The 20,158-nt window shown below is 35.9% G+C and overlaps 1 protein-coding gene across 3 annotated transcripts in view; it reads right to left on the bottom strand.

Annotated features, from left to right (window-relative positions):
* Positions 1 to 3,978: 3,978 nt before the first annotated feature.
* The window catches only part of LOC113238270 (brain tumor protein), a 910,751-nt gene continuing 894,571 nt past the window's right edge, over positions 3,979 to 20,158 (bottom strand). For all 3 annotated transcript variants that reach the window (XM_026475106.1, XM_026475086.1, XM_026475096.1), the window contains one exon: positions 3,979 to 9,421. In XM_026475106.1, the coding sequence (XP_026330891.1) occupies positions 6,865 to 9,402 (2,538 nt within the window). In that variant the 5' untranslated portion in view covers positions 9,403 to 9,421 and the 3' untranslated portion in view covers positions 3,979 to 6,864. The remainder of the gene's footprint in view (positions 9,422 to 20,158) is intronic.

Raw genomic sequence — 20,158 nt, forward strand, 5'->3', positions numbered from 1 at the left:
AACACCTTACGAGACTATCGTCGACATATGTAGCTTCATTATAAAAATACACACTCTTTCACTCACTCTTCGATTTTCCCGCCGTTTGTCTATTTGTTCGGATCCCGGCATCCCTTAAGACTAGTACTACTAACATCATTAATTTCTAGTTTATTTCTATTTACAATGGGTGCCAGACGAAGTTCGCACATCGCGGGTAGCGTGTTATCACTTGTCCCATTGACGTGCTTGCTCCGTTGGCGGTTTTCTACACCCTTCCTGGCGATGGATGAAAGAAATAAAAGAGATGAAGGGCGGCAAAAGCTTGAAATTTCATCAATGAATAGTGCAGACCACTTCAAAGAGCGTTTATTTGCAATTATTATTTCAATATTAAGATTCAAGGTAAACAGCAGCGGGGGAGATTAGGGAAAATTTTTGTAACATGGCTGGCTGGAATGAATGTGAATTTTCTTAAATTTAAAATCAAATTTCGTTGATGTATGCCTTATTCTACTAATTCCACAAAACGTCATTATAGTAAACGATAAATCGCACAAGTGGATTCTATAATGCGTTTATCACATGTTTTATTTGAAGTTGGTAACAGTGCGGTATCGAGTATTATAATATTTTTTTGCGGCGACAAATAAAGCAATGAAGTGGAAAATAACCCTTAATTCGTCGATGCCACGACATTTTATTGATTCTTAATTTTATTTTAAACCTTAAGAAAACTGCTTGAGTATAAAATTATAAACAATTTTGTAAGCCTAGCCTTGCTTACGTCTAGAGATGCTAAAGTTAGTTTTTTTTAGTAAAAATGTTCCCTATAGTAATTGACTTGGAAATTGTGGGTTTTGGTTAGCGATTAAACTGTTAAGCAGTGCTGCCGAGGAAAAGAGGAACCCGCGGGATTAGGGGCCTTGTACACGTTACGACCACGGCCATAAGAATCGCGCTAGGCGGACATTATGTGCTTAATAATACTTTGTTTATTGCTTTTAATAAGTGTGTCATAAGATAGAAAAGTGTATTAAACAATATTTCTATTAATCTCTTGATGACATCAACATGTGTATGCATACATATTGCATGGTTTCCATTATATAAGCAATAAAGTTTGTTTTGGTTACAAAGTGTCGTTCATTCGGTAATAAGTAAACATATGCTTTTTTATTAACAGAAAGTTTTTATTTACTGATTTTTAAATGAATAAAAACCAATGGGTATCGTTTCTTCGGAAAGATGTATAAAAACGTACAATTTATGGCTTCTGCATTGATGTTTTGATTTTGTTAAAATTGGTTGGTCGTTAAGTGTACAAGCACCTTTATTTAAAGGGTCAATAGCTACTTCGTAGAAAAGTAAAGCTTAATCTGGATAATTACTTAAATTTTAGCATAAAAAGTTCATATTAAATACGAAGTTATAGCCTACAATCATAAGAATATGTATTTTTTTTATAGATATTATTAGCTGATTTTATAATACCACCTAAGTCACTGAGAATCTACAACAAAAAAGAAATAGAATACTATTTAAGAAAGTATTTTGTTATACTAACTGGTGATAGGGTCTTTTCTCTGTGCTCAAGTTCGGTCTACTTACGCTTTTAGCAATTGAGCTTCACAGTAAGCCTCGACAGGTTCAAATTCAACTAACGTTTCTCTTACCTAACGTTTCTTGGCGTATTCACTAAGGATACGTTACATCTAGAATTAAAAACGTGACATTGTCCGTACCATGTGATAAAGAAATCAATATAATGAAAATAATGAATTTGCTAACAATTGTTTAAATTGTGAATTTTTTATTAACTTTACCTATATTTACGAAAGGGACTTTCTTTCCTTCAGACGGTACCCATTTGTGCCTTACCATCAGATGAATCGTCTTTTAAACTTCAAAAAGGCAATTTCTAGAAACTAAACGTGATTAAGTACCTATCATAAGGCTACCTACTATTATTTTTAGAAAAATGTGAAGTTTGTGACTATAGGCCAATGGGTGGATTCGATGCCCTATTCTTAAAAAAGTAATAAAAGGGATTGAAATGTAGACGACAATAGAATAATGTGTACCTATCTATAGTCCACAAGGTCCAACAAAAATTAACTGAGTCGATAAGGGGAAGAAGCCAAATTCTTTTTCTCGAAGTTTGAAAATAATTCGATTCAACAATATATATCGCTGCGTTTCGAAACCAGTGGCTCAAAACAATTTAGTTTAATTTTTACTTATTACTCGGATGTATTCAGAACATGCTCAATTTTATTATGTATAAAGATAATCAGCTTTTACAATGAAAAAAATAATCACAAGACAACGTTGGGTCTACATAAGATTCATCGGTTGTGCGTGCGAGATATGATTTAGTTTTTTAGATAATCTTCCTGATGGTTTCAATATATTTGAGATAGACCATTATTCTATAAAACTATCGATATGTGTCCTTAAGCAAAACGCTGTTGCATCAAGCACTTTCTGGACTAAATTTTGTTGAACCTTATGTCTTAGTGCGTTAAGAGGACAATCATCTATTTTTCTAATGGAATCAATTTTTCTGATTTTTCTAAAATGTTGGACAAAGTTTGACAGACGTACAGCGTATTTGATGATAGAATTATTAAGTAGTAGTGTAGACGAAAGACAGTTGGTGGCATTGATATTCTGTCTTTCCGACTTAAGTGTTGCGGTCTAAACCATTCCACGGTATTAAATTCAATTGTCGTAGGGGACATCCAACCATTTTGTTCATTGCACAATCCTTTTTCATTTTTTCTCTTCTATGTTTCTGTATATTTAGAATTCGATCTTTTCAAGCACTTTAGTTTGAGACATCTTCCTTATAGCTTTCAAAACAAAAAGTTAGTGTTTTATTTATTTTGTTGTTGTTTTCTGCTCATCTGTAAATCTGCACTTTATCCCTTACGACAATTGAGTTAGCGAGTTGGAAAGACAGTATATCAATGCCACAAGTCCTGCTTTCGTCTTACGGGGTTAGTCTATTTAAGTAGTAATAATTTTAAAACGATCAAGTCGAATACGAATGGAACAGATAATTTTTTATTTGATTTATAAATTTACCAAAATTAATTCTGCAATTCAATAATACCTCCATATAATACTTTTACAACCGTCAGGCCTTTATCCAACGGCAAATAAGTTTGTGTAACAATACTTAACACTAAGCATACTTACACATGCCAGCTTGTTCCCAACACCAACTGTATCAAAAGTATATCAAACACACGCACACGCACACACACACAAAAACACAAAAGTCACACCTACAGTGCGTTATTTATAACGTCTTTATATTGGTCGGGGTAGACTCGAAAATTGATCTAATAGGAGTGTTCTTGTCAATACTACCTAAAGGTACAAATATGTTTGTGCCAGCCAACGAGTATATTTTTTAGAAATACATAATTGTTACAAATTTTAAATTAAAAACATGTTAATCTGTCCAGGATATTCATACTTAACGAACGGAGGTGTTGTCGTAGAATCAAAGTATCCTGGATCGGGAAAATCACATCTTTTGTATGTTTATATACCTATAGGTATAAGAATGTAATGTGGCGTATTCACTGGCACAAACATGCATTTTATAATCAAAGATTGTTTCTTTGCTAAAACAACCATTTACCAAAACTAGGAACTCTACCAAAAGCACTACGCGGGCAAATAAAATAAAGAAAAAAAAATAAAACACACAGTAAAACTGCAATGAACTGGTATTATTATAAAAAAAGCAATTATACAACAAAAATAATTCAAAACAAAACGATGTACATTAATTTAAAGAACAATTGTTTATACAAATAATTAAAAAAATATAATAATTATAACAACAAACATCGACAAAATATATTTAAAGACAAAACATGTTTCAGTTTAAATCAGTCCTCAAGCTTTAGAAATGCCATTTATAAGAATGAATTAATTCCGTATTTGAAAAAAATTTCACTTACATATTATGCGAAAACACAAATACTTAAATTGTGAAGGAAAAATTAGTTTTGCAATAATATTTATGTAATGAACTTAGTTATACCATTTTCAGGTTAAAATTAAACGTAACTCATACTGTCAATAATTGAAAGTGAATAAAAAAATAATAGTATACGAATTTACAATGAATGTGTGACGTCATATTTCCAAAAACTAACTGTAGAAATTTAGATATTCTATGCTATACTTAATTATAAATATAATACGATGAAATGATCTCATTAAGTAGAAGCGTATGTTGTTACCAAAATTAAAGTTTAAAGTGTCTACTCGCAAAAGTTACAACTCTATCTCAGCGAACACTTTCCGAACGAAACTTCCTAAATTCTAAAATAATTTCAAATGTTTCTAACACTACCTCAGTTAATTAAGACGAATTATATTAATCAGAATGATAAAATTAATATAATAAGCATTAAAATAAATTAAAAATGAGATTTAATTACGCAATTCAATTCTTTATAAATAATGTATAGTGAAGTATTATACAATTCGTCAGAAAAAACTAAGGTACAGCGTAAACTAATTGGCTAATTTCAAAACTGTAAAAACGCTTAATAAATTAGATGAAGTAGAACATTATCCGATAGGAATGATATATAATATTAATTTATTAGGAACAGAGTGGCGTATATTAAAATCATTGGTGGCGAAATCACTGAAATTTGTACAAAGTTTTACTTCACCTAATGTAGTTAGCGATGCAGGCGTTAAAATCGAAGACATGTCAAGATGGCGCATGAAAAAGGTTGATGGGAAAATTACAGAAAATGTGAAAGGAAACTGTACTAATAAAATGCTGTGATTAGTGCAAGTATGTACGCGATAAATGCATGCAAATGTGTGCTCTATTTCTTGTGGAACACAAACAATAACGTTCGATAAAAAACAATATTAAAATTTCATTTACTAACACTAATTGGAAGGGGGCTTACCGAAACACTATCTTGCACTAACGAGTAATACGAAACACGAAAATGTCTCAAACTTAAGATTTAATCCGAGTATGGTACATATTTACAAACAATACTAAATATCACTTATTACATCACAACATGATTGTATGGCACACGTCCAGGCATCAACCATGTGGCGCCATCTATAGACACGTCTTCAATCCCACCGAACATTGTGGATATCACCAAAATTGAAACTCATAACCTAAACTACACTAATGCAGATCAAAAATTAAGAAAAACTACCCCCGATCCGTAAGGACCGCATCAGATCTATTTATTGTTATAGATTCAGCAAAAAATACTAAAAACATTATTCACTAATAAAAAAACCAAAAGTAATGAAAATCAATCTAAAATAATTCTGCTAACACACTCAAACACACAGTAATGTAGTATAAAAAGTAGTAGCATAATATTCATAAAAAATACAATAAAGTAAACGTTACACATGCACCATATAATACTACTAATATAAAAATAAAGTTGTTTCCATATAAAAAAAATATCTTACCAAAATAACAAAGTGTATATCGTTTTGTTTACGAGTGAAGTTTAATACTCGAGGTGAAAATTCAGCTGTAAATCAGTACCTTAATTGAAAAAAAAATTCTAGCGAGACGATCATTTCCTATAAAGCTCTACTAGTTACTACCATGTCCAATTAATAAAAAAAAACATTCAATAGGTACTACATATGTATAAAAAAACTAACAATATTATTATTAACCAAATGTCACTCATTTCAAAAAATAATAAACAGAATTTTCAGGTCTGTAGGCTCTCAGTGACTAGGCGGTATTGACGTAACATGGTCGATTTAAACTGTCATTTTAAAATCGATTGAAGGATCACCTACAATCATCATTATTCAATATAATTAAGTTATATTAACAATCTAAAATGCTTTATAATACTCAAGGTTCTAATAAGAAGACCGGAGAGGAAAGAAACTAGCCCGAAGTCTATAAAACATTTTTGATCACTCGCCATATTGTGATGTTCAGTGCATTTTGGTTTTTCTTAAGGGTCAGTATTTTTCCGGCTGTATGTGCCAGAAATGTTACTGGATATCTAAGGAACGCCGCAGTCGACTTGTCATTGATAAAACCGCTAACATCACATTTCCCTACAATTTTGGAACTACATCGAAAAGGGGTAGTAACTAAAGATTGTCCATATCAGCTCCCATCAATTTAACACTTACCTATTTAATAATATAACAACTTCTTACTTAGTTTCATAATCATATTTCCATCGACACAGAATAAGTGCTAATTAAAAACAGGAAGTGCCATTGTGCCGAAGAATGTCCTTAAAACTAACAACAATACCGCTCGATGCTCTCTTATTACGATAAAATCACACGCTTAACGCCTAACAATTTGTTAAGTAATAGTTAAAATATTGGTCCAACAAATGGGCTAAATAATACAAATGCCCTTAATATTCATCCCTAATTTAACGATGTGGGATATGAAAAAATATTATTCAATAGATCAAAAAATGATAGGGGTCGAGAACACCGTTCGCATGTTTAGATCGATCCAACGGAATAATCTCTATCCTTTAAATAGGTACTCGAATAACAATGTCAATACTATAACTAATCTCATTACAGTTTCGTTTAGAAATAATGCATACAGAGATCTCATGCCGAAAATATGTTAAAGATTCCCATCGTTAGTTAAATTGATCACATCGAGCCAGCCGCAATCATTAACACTTGCTTGCACTTACAAAAAAAGCAAGTATCGTTAACTTCACTTTGATTGTTCACTTTAACTATTCAAAAATTGACACATGGCCAGAACTGTGGTCTCTACACTCGCGAGTTACGTTTCAGGGTGTCGATTTTTGGCTTGGAGATCGTCGGTCATTCCGATCTCCTGTGATCAGGGCGGGGGGCTCACATACCTATAGGTGGAACCTGCACGTAGCGATAGATGTAGAGGCGGTAATCCTTGCTGGCAAGTACCACTGATCCGTCGTCCATGAGCGCTACGTCAAAGCACTGTGCGTGCTTCACCTTGCTCTCAAGTGCGGACACCAATTGTCCGTCCTGTGTGAATATAGTCAGGTTGAAATTGTTGTGGTTATCGGCGATCAGGATCTCGCCAGCGGCGTTGATGCCAACACCAATCGGGTAATTCGTGACGCCTTCACCTCCAATCTGGCGCAAGTAAATGCCCTCGTAATTGAACACCTTGACGCAGTGCGCCCGGTTGTCGCTGATGAATATCTCTTGCTTATCATTCACCACTACACCGTTAGGGAATTCTAGATGCTTTGAACATCCGAATTTCTGCAGGACATTGCCGACTTGATCAAAAATAATGACGCGCATCACCTTACATTCGACAACGACGATACGTCCTTTGTTGTCCACTGTGACACCTCGCGGATGCTGTAGTATATTGGCACCGAATTTGCGTACGAATTGGCCGTACTGGTTATAAATCTGAATCTGGTGCGTAGGCGATCTCTCAGTCACGATAATGTCACCAGAGGTTCTAACTACGGCAACTCTGTTTGGGTAGAGAAGTTGTCCGTCTCGTTTACCGCATTCGCCGAATTGGAATTTAAAGCGACCCTCCTTGTCGAATATCTGGATGCGGTGGTTGTTGGTGTCAGCAACGATAATGTCGTTTTGTGCATTAACTGCAACGCCACTTGGCTCTGTAAATTGACCCTCCATCACGCCAAACTCACCAAATTTGCAATGATAAATCATCTTTTGTCGTTTAATTTGCGATTTCGGCGGGAAAATGGCAGTAGAAATTAGCTTATTAGTCAAGTCTAGAATGGGATCAGTGTGAGCGGCAGTACTGAGCGAATAGGGGTCTGTAGTTGCGGGTGGGAATAGCGAGTCGCAGCCACCGTTTGACCATTTCTCATAAGGATTGATTCCATTCAAGTTGATGTCTCCAATGGCAGTAGAGAAGGGCCCGAGGCTATTGGCACTATTGAAGCGTTTAGAAATGATGGTCGAATCGAATGGCGATGTCGATTGGCTAGTCGGTCCTAGAAGACCGTTCGTGTAGGGGCGATCCAGTACGCCGTTAAGGCCGGTCGGGAGATGGATTCCACCGTTCAGGCTTCCAGAGCTACCATTCACGCTGCTGCTGCTGGATGATGAGCCGCCATTGAGTAGCGAGCCATTAGTGGGGCGTGCAATAGGTGGTTGCTTAGTAGGTCCAACATTTGCCTCTGAGCTGGAGCGTACATAACCGAATGTGTTTCGCACACCAACTTGGATTGCTTGATAATTAGAAACAAATTCAAGCTCACAGGCTGTTTGAACACTTTGTTCTGGATTAGAGCTCATAAGAGATTGCAGTTTGGTGTCTAAGAGTTTCCTGAACATCAAAATTTCGGCTATATTGGCGCACTTGGTCAGTCGTTCTACAAAGTCGCAAGTTTGGTAGATTTTGTCAACGGTTTCTTGAGCTTTCTGCCCGACTACTGTGAGAGCAATTTGTTTAGCGGAAAACACGCTTTCGAGTTCTTTCAATAATTCTTGTTTACGTTCTTCAAGCATTGAGCGGTAGAATTGGAACGTGTCATTAATTTCATTTTGAGCTTTGTGGTATTGAACTTGTAGTTTTCCTGCAGCGTGTTCAACAGTTTTGACAACGTGCCTAATTTCAGTTGCGCGAGTTTTCGCTTCGTTTACAGCTTGTTGCATAAGCTCCAATTGTTTGGGTCCGGCGTCAGACAGGTGCTCGCAATCGTGAAGTGCTGCAGGGTGCTCGATAATGGTGCACTCTTTGCATACGGGCACGGAGCATGTGCGGCAGAAATATTTGAGTATGTCATTTTTGTGTCTTGGGCAAAACGCAGTTTTGTCACCGCTCGTTGTGAGAGTAGATCCGAGCATACCTTTGTCATCTTTCAAGTCTGTGAACGCCAACACGCGGTGGCCCTCGAAGCAGTGCATGAATTGGTGCGCCATGACGCAATTCGGGCAGAGGAAATTGGCGCAGTCGACACAACGCGCTACGGCGTCTGATTCCTTAGATTTGCAGCCGGTGCAGCGGGCTGAAGGCGAGTTAGTTTGGCGAGCAGACGGAAGGAGGTCCGCGTCCTGCTCAACTGCGGCAGCTACCACGAGGTTTGTCAGTAATCCAGATACACCCGCGGGTGGCAGCTGGCTGTCGATGCGGCAAGTCACACACGTAACTTTGTCTGAATAAGTCTGTTCCCTTTCCAGGCAGGCCCGGCAAAATGTGTGGAAGCAGTTGAGTACTTTTGGGTCGACGAATGTCTCTCGGCAGATCGCGCAGATGGTGTCGAGGCCGTCGAACTCACGAAGGTCACATACGGCGGAGTCACTCGCAGGGGGTGATGAACCGCTCAGAGTCAAGGGCGATAAGGAGCCACGCTCCAGCGAACCTATAGAGTTAGCACCGGGCAGCGACTCAAGGGACGGGGTGCGTGAGGCCATCTTCAGGAAACCGGCATCCCTATAACAAAGAGAAAACTCCAGTTAGCCCTGGTATAAACATTCTAAAAAGCAAGAGAGTAGCAGTGGAATGTTAATACATTTTATTAAACAATAAACAGGTTTAGATACCGTCTAGTAACTAATTTTCGCTACCCACTTCTTAAATTCTGACACACAATGTAAAATATTTTTACCGAGTCCCTGACCTTAACAATAGAGATGCCGCGACGTAAATGTGATAAATTGAGACGCTTTACTTAATATTTTTGGAGAATTTACGAGCAACCGAGCGAAATGCCGGAAGGAGCGGGTAGGATACAGTACCGAAAACATCAATAATGGTGGCGCGAGGCGAGCCTTAACTGCACAGACTCAGGAATGTTTATGTGATGCAGTGCTGCAAAGGGCTACGTTACCATGGCAACGCATAGGGCGAGTCGTAAGGGGATACTTCGTGTTATTCGAATTAGGGTGAGGGTGGAAATTTATTTTCGACTCCCCCGTGTTTAGCAGTGCTACCTAAGGGGAGATATTTGCGAGGTGAATGGCCTTGTTTTATAGTAGGCAGTATGAAGTTACGTTTGCTGAAAAGGCACGAAATTGTACGACGGCTGTTGTTAAAGTTTAAATTGATGTCTAATTAAGCAGTAAGTCATAAACATTTGGTATGAATTGCTTTTGGGAAGAGAGAATTGTTATTGCAGCTGCGCTTTAATCGCATCATACAGCTGTGACTTGAATATTGAAGTTTGAAATGCCAGAAACGCAGATTCATTCGCAGGGAATGTTCGCCGTAAAGGCAGGTTCGTTCCGCATGCAAAACTACACGGGCTCTTGACAATACATCACGGGAAGCCTGTCTAATTCATGGTACCATTTGGCTATAGGCTGGGGAGGCATTTACGTGACGAACGGGGAATAGGGGCTATACATTGCAGGGTGGGTTAGTTCCGACAGGCCGTCAGATCTCTGTTTTGGTGCAACGCATACGGAATGACCAGAGTTGTGTTTGATGCACAAAGAGCATTTAGACAGAAACTGAAATCAAATTTCTGCTATTCGAATGTTATCTTAGATACTAGTATGCGTTTCTCTTAGTATGAGTATATTCAGACCATTAAATTAATCTTAGCAAGATGAAACCACTGATACCATGGTAATTTTAATTAACCCAAAATTATTTAATTTCAGTTATTGAAAACTTTATTCAAAGAAATTTAAAAAAAGTGACAAATGTACAGTCTCTAATTTGTTTTTTTGGTATTTTTTCGTGCAAATAATTTATTACGGCATCTTCCGAAGTCGATATCGCGATAATACCCAAGGCTGTTCCTTTAGGGACATTATTGTTTAGTTGGACGCTACAATGGACTATACATACGTGATGAGATAGTTCGGGTATGCGTTTGATAGAGACAGTTCCAAGCTTTCAACGACTTTCTCGATTTGGGATTTAGGGTTCTAATATTAAAGCTTTAGAAGCTTAAATGAAACATTGTCAATGAAAATTTAGATATATCATTTTTGTAAGATGTATATGAATTTTTTCTCAGTTTCTGTTACTAAACTGTTTATTTATCATTTATCGAATGAGCAAAATATAAGACTATAAATTAAAGCGAGAACAAACACATATTCATTAATAAATAAAGGAAATATATGTATGTTCCACAAAATTTGAAATTGAAAATAAAAAGTGTAATATTTTTTGTTTAACACGACATGCATTTCGTTGTTGAAATGACATGTAGGTGAATAGATACACTTTTAATTATTAAGAGTACATTATTTTTATTAGGGTCATGGTTTTTCTTGAAAATATTTCATAGTCTGGAAAAATATGTAGTCAGGTAATTTTGAGAAAAAAAATTCGAGATTTTGAGTATGTATTATTTCTAAATTTAAAATATTAGTTTTTATATCAGGTCTAGTCAATTGTAATTGAGTTTTATTGGTTAATTAATATTCAAAATATGTTTGAACTCCTTTGACGACCTCTGTGATTGAGTGGCTTGTATGTATGGCGTGGGTTTCCACGGTGTCGCCATCTATGAGGTGCCGAACCGAAAACCTTTATGTATATGCAATAAGAGTGAAAAAGACGTTGAGAGTTTCGCTTCCGTTCGAAACCCACGATGTAATTTTCGCTGTTTATACTATTGACATAAAGATTTATCTGACCAGCGAATGCGATTACGTGTCGATAAGCGTGGTGACTCCGTAATATATTATATTTAATTCCGTTTGTATGGAGCGCAATTGGACTGTCCTCTTCAAATTGTCAATTGAACTGTCACAAAGATGAATTCTCGTACTGCGAAAAGCAGTGTGCAATTTTGACAGCCGTGCGGCTACCGTCAATGCGCAAAGTTCTTATTGACTAAAAGTTTACCGGAACTCTTCAATAGACGAGAAATTTGCTCAACGTTTTAGAACTCACTGAAAATGTTTTTCCTTAATGAACTTTCAACTTGTGAAAGCCGCTTTGTGTGTTTACGTTTATATGTCATCTTTAAGGTGTTGGGTCTATTTATTTTGAAATTCTCATTAATTTTCCGATACGCGAAGATAAATAAAGCTAACACACAGTGAAAACTGTTACGAGAATGTTATGATATTTTTAAGCGGTTCTTGGTGTGAATGTTAAGTAGTACATAATTATACACGTAATTATAATAAGACAAGTACAACTCCATTCATACGCAAACCGCAACACATTCGAATAACAATGAACGGTGCATGTGACGACCAGCGATGTGCGCGCATACATACAAACCGTGCTGCTACTTTTGTATTTTCCATGGAAAACCAAATGCTTTTTCTGCAAATTTAAAAAAATGTTTCTGGCAAAGATGTTTCTTATCAAACAATCCATTTTGTTTCACTATCTAAAATATTACTGTTTTTTGTCGGAGAGCGGTCGATCCGATCGAAGGGTAAATCCAAACTACAGTCAGTCAGCATAAGCATCTTCATTAGATTGCAGCTTACAGCGGTCACGGGTTCGCCTACCAAACGAGCAATTCTTTTGTCTGAAAAACTCTATCCTAAAGTAAGGTTTTGACCAGTGGTCTCTTTTTACCTCCTCCTTTATACCATCTATGTTGGTACCGATGCGATTTTGTCTACTTAAGACGATCAGATGAACTCGAGAAATAATAAATAATACTTATAGGACAAAAAGGCCTTTGTAACGTAATTGTTACAAGATGAATCAGACTGTGATAAATTGTAAGAACTGAAAAGCAGTAATTGAACGCTCTATCAATTTGCTTTCATCATTGCGTACAAATTGTTGAATTTCGACAATCTGATAAAGTTTAGAAGCCAATACGCATATAGAAACCCATTGGTGTTATATACATTAGTCTGCGTTTTTGTGATTATGATATTGCGATTAATTTATGAGATCTACCGGAACAAAATATAGTTTTGCTCAAGGTCAAACCTGACTTGTCGTAGATTGTACATGCTAGTAAGATTAGTTAACGACGACAAACATCACGTCTTCAGTATCAATTATTTTTGCAAATCTAGGGTAAATTTAAATACTGATATTTGATTTAAGTTTTAAAACAAAACAAATGCTAAAAAATACAGTTTTTATTGTGATATTAATATGCCAGATTTCCACCAATTATCGGGTCTCAAACTAGGGAATCTGCTATGAGTAGCAGAATAACGACATCAGCTCCAGCGGCATTTCGCAAAACACCCAGACCAGAATTAATTTAGAAAAGTTCGTTACCAAATTGGTTTTACTGGGAATCGCATCCGTGATGTTGTCATCTATAACCCAACAGTGCTGAACATTTAATCACCGAAGACGTCATTGAATGTCTAAATGTTTGTACATGTACATGAACTCCCGTATGTCTGGCAACCTTGTTATCAAGATTTCAACAAAGAAACAGATTTAGTTTAATCAGTAACCTGTAGTAAATTTGTATGGAGAACACAATTGTAAGTTGAACATTCGCAAGACGGCACAATAGTTGAAAATTGTAAGCCTGCGTGCGACAAATCTCTTTGGGAAGTATCAGTCAGTACGATTTACTGGATGAGACTAATATAAATAATATTTCTGTTTTATTTATTGAATATCCTGATGTTTTACTACAATCACATTCATATTTTTTTGTGAAAATACTCCACTAGATTGTTATTATTATTAGATACAAAGATCGAACAACACAAAGAATAATTTCTTCGATCTAACTGAACTCGGACCAGTGTCTGAGCTGATATTTTTCTCTCTTGAGTAAATATTTTTCTCAAATCTAACGTGTAAGTAGTTAAGAGAGCGCCATCGCTGCTGTATTGCTGACTGTATTCGCAAGTCTATTCTAAAGATTGAAATTAATGACCGTTGGGTTTTTAGAAACTGTCTTTTTAAGTGATGTTAACACATTTAAAATAAATTTTTACCTTGAACAAACTATAATGACATCACTGTCGCTTACTTATAGTGTCAAGTGGCGGGACGAACAAGTCGTGCGCCTGATGGCAAGTTACACGCCTGTCCATAACAGTTGCAGTGACACTCAAAACCGCAAATCGCTTAAAATCGCAAAGATCTCAGGGGCACTGCTACTGCGGCCGTCACCCTGCGACAAGCTGACAAGTCTCATATGCCTGTATATTCACCAGCACCCTTACTCTTCAAAACCGGAACACAGTAATGATATCACTGCTTGGCGGCAGAAATAGGTAAGCTGGCAGTACTTCCCTAGACGAACTCTTTCACAAGGAGCTCTACTGCTACTAAACCGCTTTGTCGCAATAATTACGAATAAATTTATTTGTGATGCCCAACCAATATGTATAAATCACCATGGCAGATGTACGAGCAGCTATATCTTCAAATTTAATTATGTGTACAAATAAACAGGAAAGTTCTCATAGCTCTTGTCGTACATTACTGCATTGTTTACGCCTTGATTTTAATCAACCGTTTTATAAAGCACACATCCATTATTATAAACGCTCAGCCTACATTAAAATCAGACCATAAATTATTGTCCTACGCTAAGCCTATAACACTAACGCGGTATTAGATCCAAAACAAAGCACATCACTGGCGCTTCTATAATCACTAATTCCGTGTTCCATCGGCGCTGTTGGGACCCCATTAATTGCGATTGGGTCGAACCAGATTACGGAACCCCAAAAGGTTGTTGGAAAATATACACGCACACATTTACAGTAAATCAGGATTCTGAACCCTAATTTCAACCACTATAGAGCACAATTTTGTTAGAAAAAGTCGCTTGTTTCACTACTGTAAATCAGGCTATTCTAAGCCTTATATTCAATAGTGATAAACTGCAATTTAGCTAAAAAAAGTCGCTGTATTACGACTGTAAGTAAAGATAGGCTGAACCTTGGGTTTCATAGCTATAGAGTGCAAATTTGTTAAGTATTTTGCTTCACTAGGATAGGTGTGGTCGAACCAGTACTATAAAAACATAATTTAAAGGTAACGACAGATTCCAGTGTACATTATTGAAGCTGGTAATTGAAAAGGTCTATTCTATATCTATTAAGACTAAAAGAGTATGTAAGCGTGTATGTATGTGTATTTGTTTTGTTTTCTCATATAATATTGGGTCCATGTTACATTAAAGTTGTATGACGGGTTGGATTTATATTTTTGAATTTTTTGGTTGCAGAAAAATTACAGCTATGATTACTTGTACTGTTATTTATACACCCTGAATTTATTAACATTATTATTTACACGGTGTCTATAGGGGTGCACGTAAGGAGCCTTCTTGCACGACGTACCATTCCTTACGTACGTACGTACGTACGATGGCAAGCATTATAAAGTATGTCATCGATACGATAAGAAGATACATGGTGTAAATCATCTGTTATTTCCTGAAGACCTAAATATTTTCTATTTCTAACTCGGGTGTCGACAACTTAAATAATTTCTTGGAAATCTTAGTTTTAGTCTTATTTTAGTTCTTGAGAAGTTTTGCGTTTCCGAGTAAATGCAGAAGTTTTGTCTAGTCGGAAGTAGTTAAAATTTATTCACATTAAATAGTGACAAACAAAAACTTATACACAATAAAATTATGCAGCAGTAAATTCAAACGTAACTAGCAAACCATTTTGGCATGGCTTGAACAGCATTTGAAACGGCGTACGATATTTAAACTGGCTAATCATATGAGTTTAATAAAAACGAACACTTACAAATAATTACGAACTGTAGTCATTGTGAATGGAATACATTGACTAGCATTTTCATTTACACGAGTATATAATATGACTGTGAGTATATATAATCATTCAAAAAGTGCCAAAATTATTAATTCCGGCGTTTCTGTACTTTGAGATTAATTAGGACGTAACTGCAGGAAACTTATTTACTTTTTTATAAGAGGTACCAAGTTGGTATATGTTTACTGTTTACACAACCAAAAGAATGATATTGAGCAACAGAGTGCCAAAATATTGACAGTTGAAAATACTATCCCATCCTTGGTTAGCAATAAGTAAAAATCAAGTAATAATTTATTCCAAGGGTAAAATAAATTTCTACTTGAAAACGTCATTTCCTTTCTTTAATTTTTTAAATAATTAAAAAACTTTTTAGTTCAACCCTACGTTAAAAGTTATTAACACAACAGCAATGAAGAATTAAGGTATTAAGAAAATGCACTATTGAACTACAGTTACGTATCTAAAGCCCTAAAACTCCAAATAATTATGACACCCTGTCTGAGGCCATAAAAATAGTGTAGTGATTTAGTGTAGCCATGCGTACATTATTCACAACTTTGTAAACGTTAACATTCATGTGGACACTTCCAGAGAGCGCATATCATAGCATTTCACGGCTGGCAATAGCATTCCTGCCATCGTGGGTTAAAATTTTTTTTATATAGGAGTAGAATTACAATCAATATGGAGATAGTTTCGTAACATGGGTGCCTAGTTATGGGCAGAGCGATGTGAAGTATCTTAAAATAGCCCACAAAGTATGCTACTGAGCACAGGTCTTCTATGGATTGACCCAGTAAAAGTTGTGGATATCTCACGCCTTTGTAGATATGGTAAACTTGTCCGACATTAGGCATCCAGGGATTATCACAATTTATAACGACGTGGTTTGTGTGTGATAATTATTTATCAAACTAAACTCCATGTATGTACGAACATACATATATCGTTCGTCGCCTCACTAATTGCTGTATCCTGTCCTGTTTATGGTAGTTTAAACAAAAGTGCCTCAATTTCAGAATTATTCAGCGTTTTATTTCCATTTCCATTTATTTTCATTTTATTTCCATTTAGTAGCAGTAGAGCTCCTTGTGAAAGAGTTCGTCCAGTGAAGTACTGCCACCTTACCTATTTCTGCTGCCAAGCCGTAATGTGAACATTACTGCGTTCCGGTTTCGAGGGGTAAGTGCTGGTGAAATTACAATCACATGGGACTTGTCAACTTATGTCTCAAGATGTCGGGCGCAGTGGCAGTACCTCTCAGATCTTTGTGATTTAAAAATCTAAGTGACACTGTAACTGTTAGGGACAGGCGTGACGATTACCACCAGCCACACGAATTGTTCGTCTCGTCACTAAATAAATATAATTATAAAAAAAAAAACATAATCATCCCGCGACTCTGGTACAAACGTATTAATACATAGTACTGCATTAAACAATGGTTATTTCAACACTTTTATTTTTTTTATTATGTTGACAACAATGCGACAACCCTACGCTCCGCGTGAAGTACAAGCATTGAATAGGCGGGTGTTACGCTATCTTGTTATTTTACTCAGTTTTCGAAAGCGCACATTCCACTACTAACTATCGTATGTCTACGTTTTGTATATAAGTGTGACCAATTGATAGATAGATGTTACAGATCAAGACGTAAGTGTTTACTAGTAGGCACGTTGCACTGAAAAGTTTAATATCAGGAAAGGAACTAATTATCCGTTATAAACACTTTCGTAACAAATTACATATCATGAACTTTCACCATATTGTATAATTTAAGATAACTAATATCTTGTTCTGAGAACAAGAACATTGACGTCACGAACACGAAAGTCAATAGCATCGATCCATTTCATAGGTCAAAGTAACTTGTCGCCTTTACTCAAAGACACTTCTCCGAATTATTGATGTAGTTTTTATTTTCACGTAATAAAACTGTCATATAACCCGCACTTGTCAAAAAGGCGTCACTCATACATTATTTACGTTAGAAAGACGGTGGATTTGCATTTGGCCGTTTTATTGGACAAGTTTTATATTTTGTCATTCAATATTAAAGATGCTGACGGTAAGGGAAATATTCTTTACCGTTTCTGTAGGGGGATATTTGGGGGAGTTGTGTATAGGGATGGCCAGATATCGATAATACCGATAAATGTGTCACTATCGATTAGAACAAGACGTTTCAGTAAATTAATATAGCAGATATTTTCTTCACATATATTTTCTTCGTCTATTATAGGCGTCATAGTGATAAGAAGTGCATTATCGATAAATATGTCAATGTCGATTGAAATGGTACATTCTTAGTAAATTAAAATGGCAGATATTTTCTTCACGTGAGACTTGTGCTGAGCTGTATTAATATAAGTGTCATAGTGATGAAAAAGGCACACAAATCTTTAACATTTATTTTATGTTACTTATTGCTACGAAACGGGGATTCAACAAAACTCAGGAAAAATCCTTCAACTCATGTCAATTTTCTATTCAAATAGGCAAAAAATATCGACCTAGTATTGTCACATCACTACTAACACACAAAATTAAACTGAAAGTATGTTGGAAAAGGAATAATTTAGGGGAAGTTTTCATTAAAAATAGATAATAAGATTTTCTTTCGTCAACTTCTACGTGACGCGAAAGATAAGAGTATTTTTTTTTTTAACTTCGAAGATCAGTCAAGTACAAGTGAGTGTTAGAGCAAATTCTTATTTTTGGCTCTCCTACTTGTTACCATTACAATACAATTATGAGAGAGAAAAAGGTGTTTAGTGTGTGACATAATGTAATATCGTCCCATTTAACACTATTAAGTGGTGAGGGCAGTTTGGATGTGATGGTCTTCAATGATAAACACAAAGTAATGTTCAAAGTATCTAGTGTACTTTTAATGAATCTAATGTAATCTCTAAAAGATACAACCCTACAGTTACGACCTTACAGGTCCTTTAAATACAATATTCACACTTGACTCATGAGGATTAATTCTGACAGAAAAATCATTTACATAGATTAAGATTTCGTCTTCCATATATTTATATAATATTACATATTTAACGACCTCGGAGGTCTAACGGTCAGCACTGTGGGTAATTGGATGCGGCGATCCCGGTTTTAATTCCTGAAAACACCGATTTGGAACATGAACTTTTCAGGTTTTTTTCTGGGTGTTTTGGGTAGTACCCCGGAGTGAATTCCGTTGCTTTGGTACTCATCGTTTCAGAAATATTACTTGCACCGATGGGTGTTATCTCTTGGAACTCCTTTCTATTACAATAGGGCAATAAAGCCATTAACATTTATTTTACTTAAAGCGTATACGGATTTAATCTTGATCCATCGCACCAGTCATGGGTGCGCTAAACGCTTTTTCTGAATTCTACTTTTCAATTATTTATTTCCTCAAAAAGTCGTTTTTTTTATGCAGGTACTTCGTAAAATACTGACTGCCGACTCTTTTCTCATCAATTCAACTAGTTATTTACGCACAAATATTATCAAGTTTAGAATTAAGTGCCAATGCGTAAAAGTATTTAAACTAGTTGTTTATGGCACGTGTGTTACCGAGACGGTTCACTCTTTTGTCCTCTAAAGATGAAGCGATAAGACGAATGGGTGCTAATAATATTTCCCCAATTATACAAGGAATTCTCTAGTTTGAGATAAGAATGTGGTAGTCTGGCACAGTATTATTATTATTCGTTTAGGGATTGGAAACTCCAGTTTTAACAATAGGTGTGATGTTTATAACCTTGAAGTTTTCGTAACACATGGTGTAAACTGTATTTGTATAGCATATACGGTACATAATATACGTTCAACTGTATATAATAAATGACACGCGTTTCTTCACTTTTATTACATACTTAAACGGTAGGGTTGAGGGACAGTATTTCATACGGATATAGTACACCCTCTCTGGAGAAAGAGGATATTACAAGAAAATACTTCTTTATCTGTACTATATTAATCCCTTCACGTCTCGCTGCTGGATGCGGATGTCTACGACGGGGGTATTATGCTGTAGTTGGCATATCAGTGTAACTTACAATAGTGGCAGAAAAAATGTACACTATTATTTTATTTATTTATTTATTTGAATTTAAAAAAAGGGGGGTACAATATATTTAAATAAACATATTCCTACAAAACTGTATATACAGTTTGACTGCAGGACAAAACTGTTCGTGTTCATTCACGATTTTATATCAATTGTGATAACAACTAAACTAAATAATAAGTTTTTGTCGATATAATCCTGTCTTATACACAGAACAATAAATACAGTAGAGGTGGTTAGTTAGCGTCTGACGCGTGCCAACATTAGGTCTCGAAAGACCCTATAAAAGATACCCGTCTCTATAGGCTACGGTGTCTCCAGCGGCGAATACTTGCCAGGTGAAGCCCGATAACCAGCAATTTGCTGAGGCTTTTTCCTTTTCTTCGACATAGATTTAAGCATTGTTTTATCTTAAATATCGTTGTATGTTTCAGTTCAAGAATAAAGTCTTTTTAT

This window comes from Hyposmocoma kahamanoa, unplaced genomic scaffold (assembly GCF_003589595.1).
Source record: "Hyposmocoma kahamanoa isolate Upper Pololo Valley unplaced genomic scaffold, ASM358959v1 103, whole genome shotgun sequence".
NCBI lineage: Eukaryota > Metazoa > Arthropoda > Insecta > Lepidoptera > Cosmopterigidae > Hyposmocoma > Hyposmocoma kahamanoa.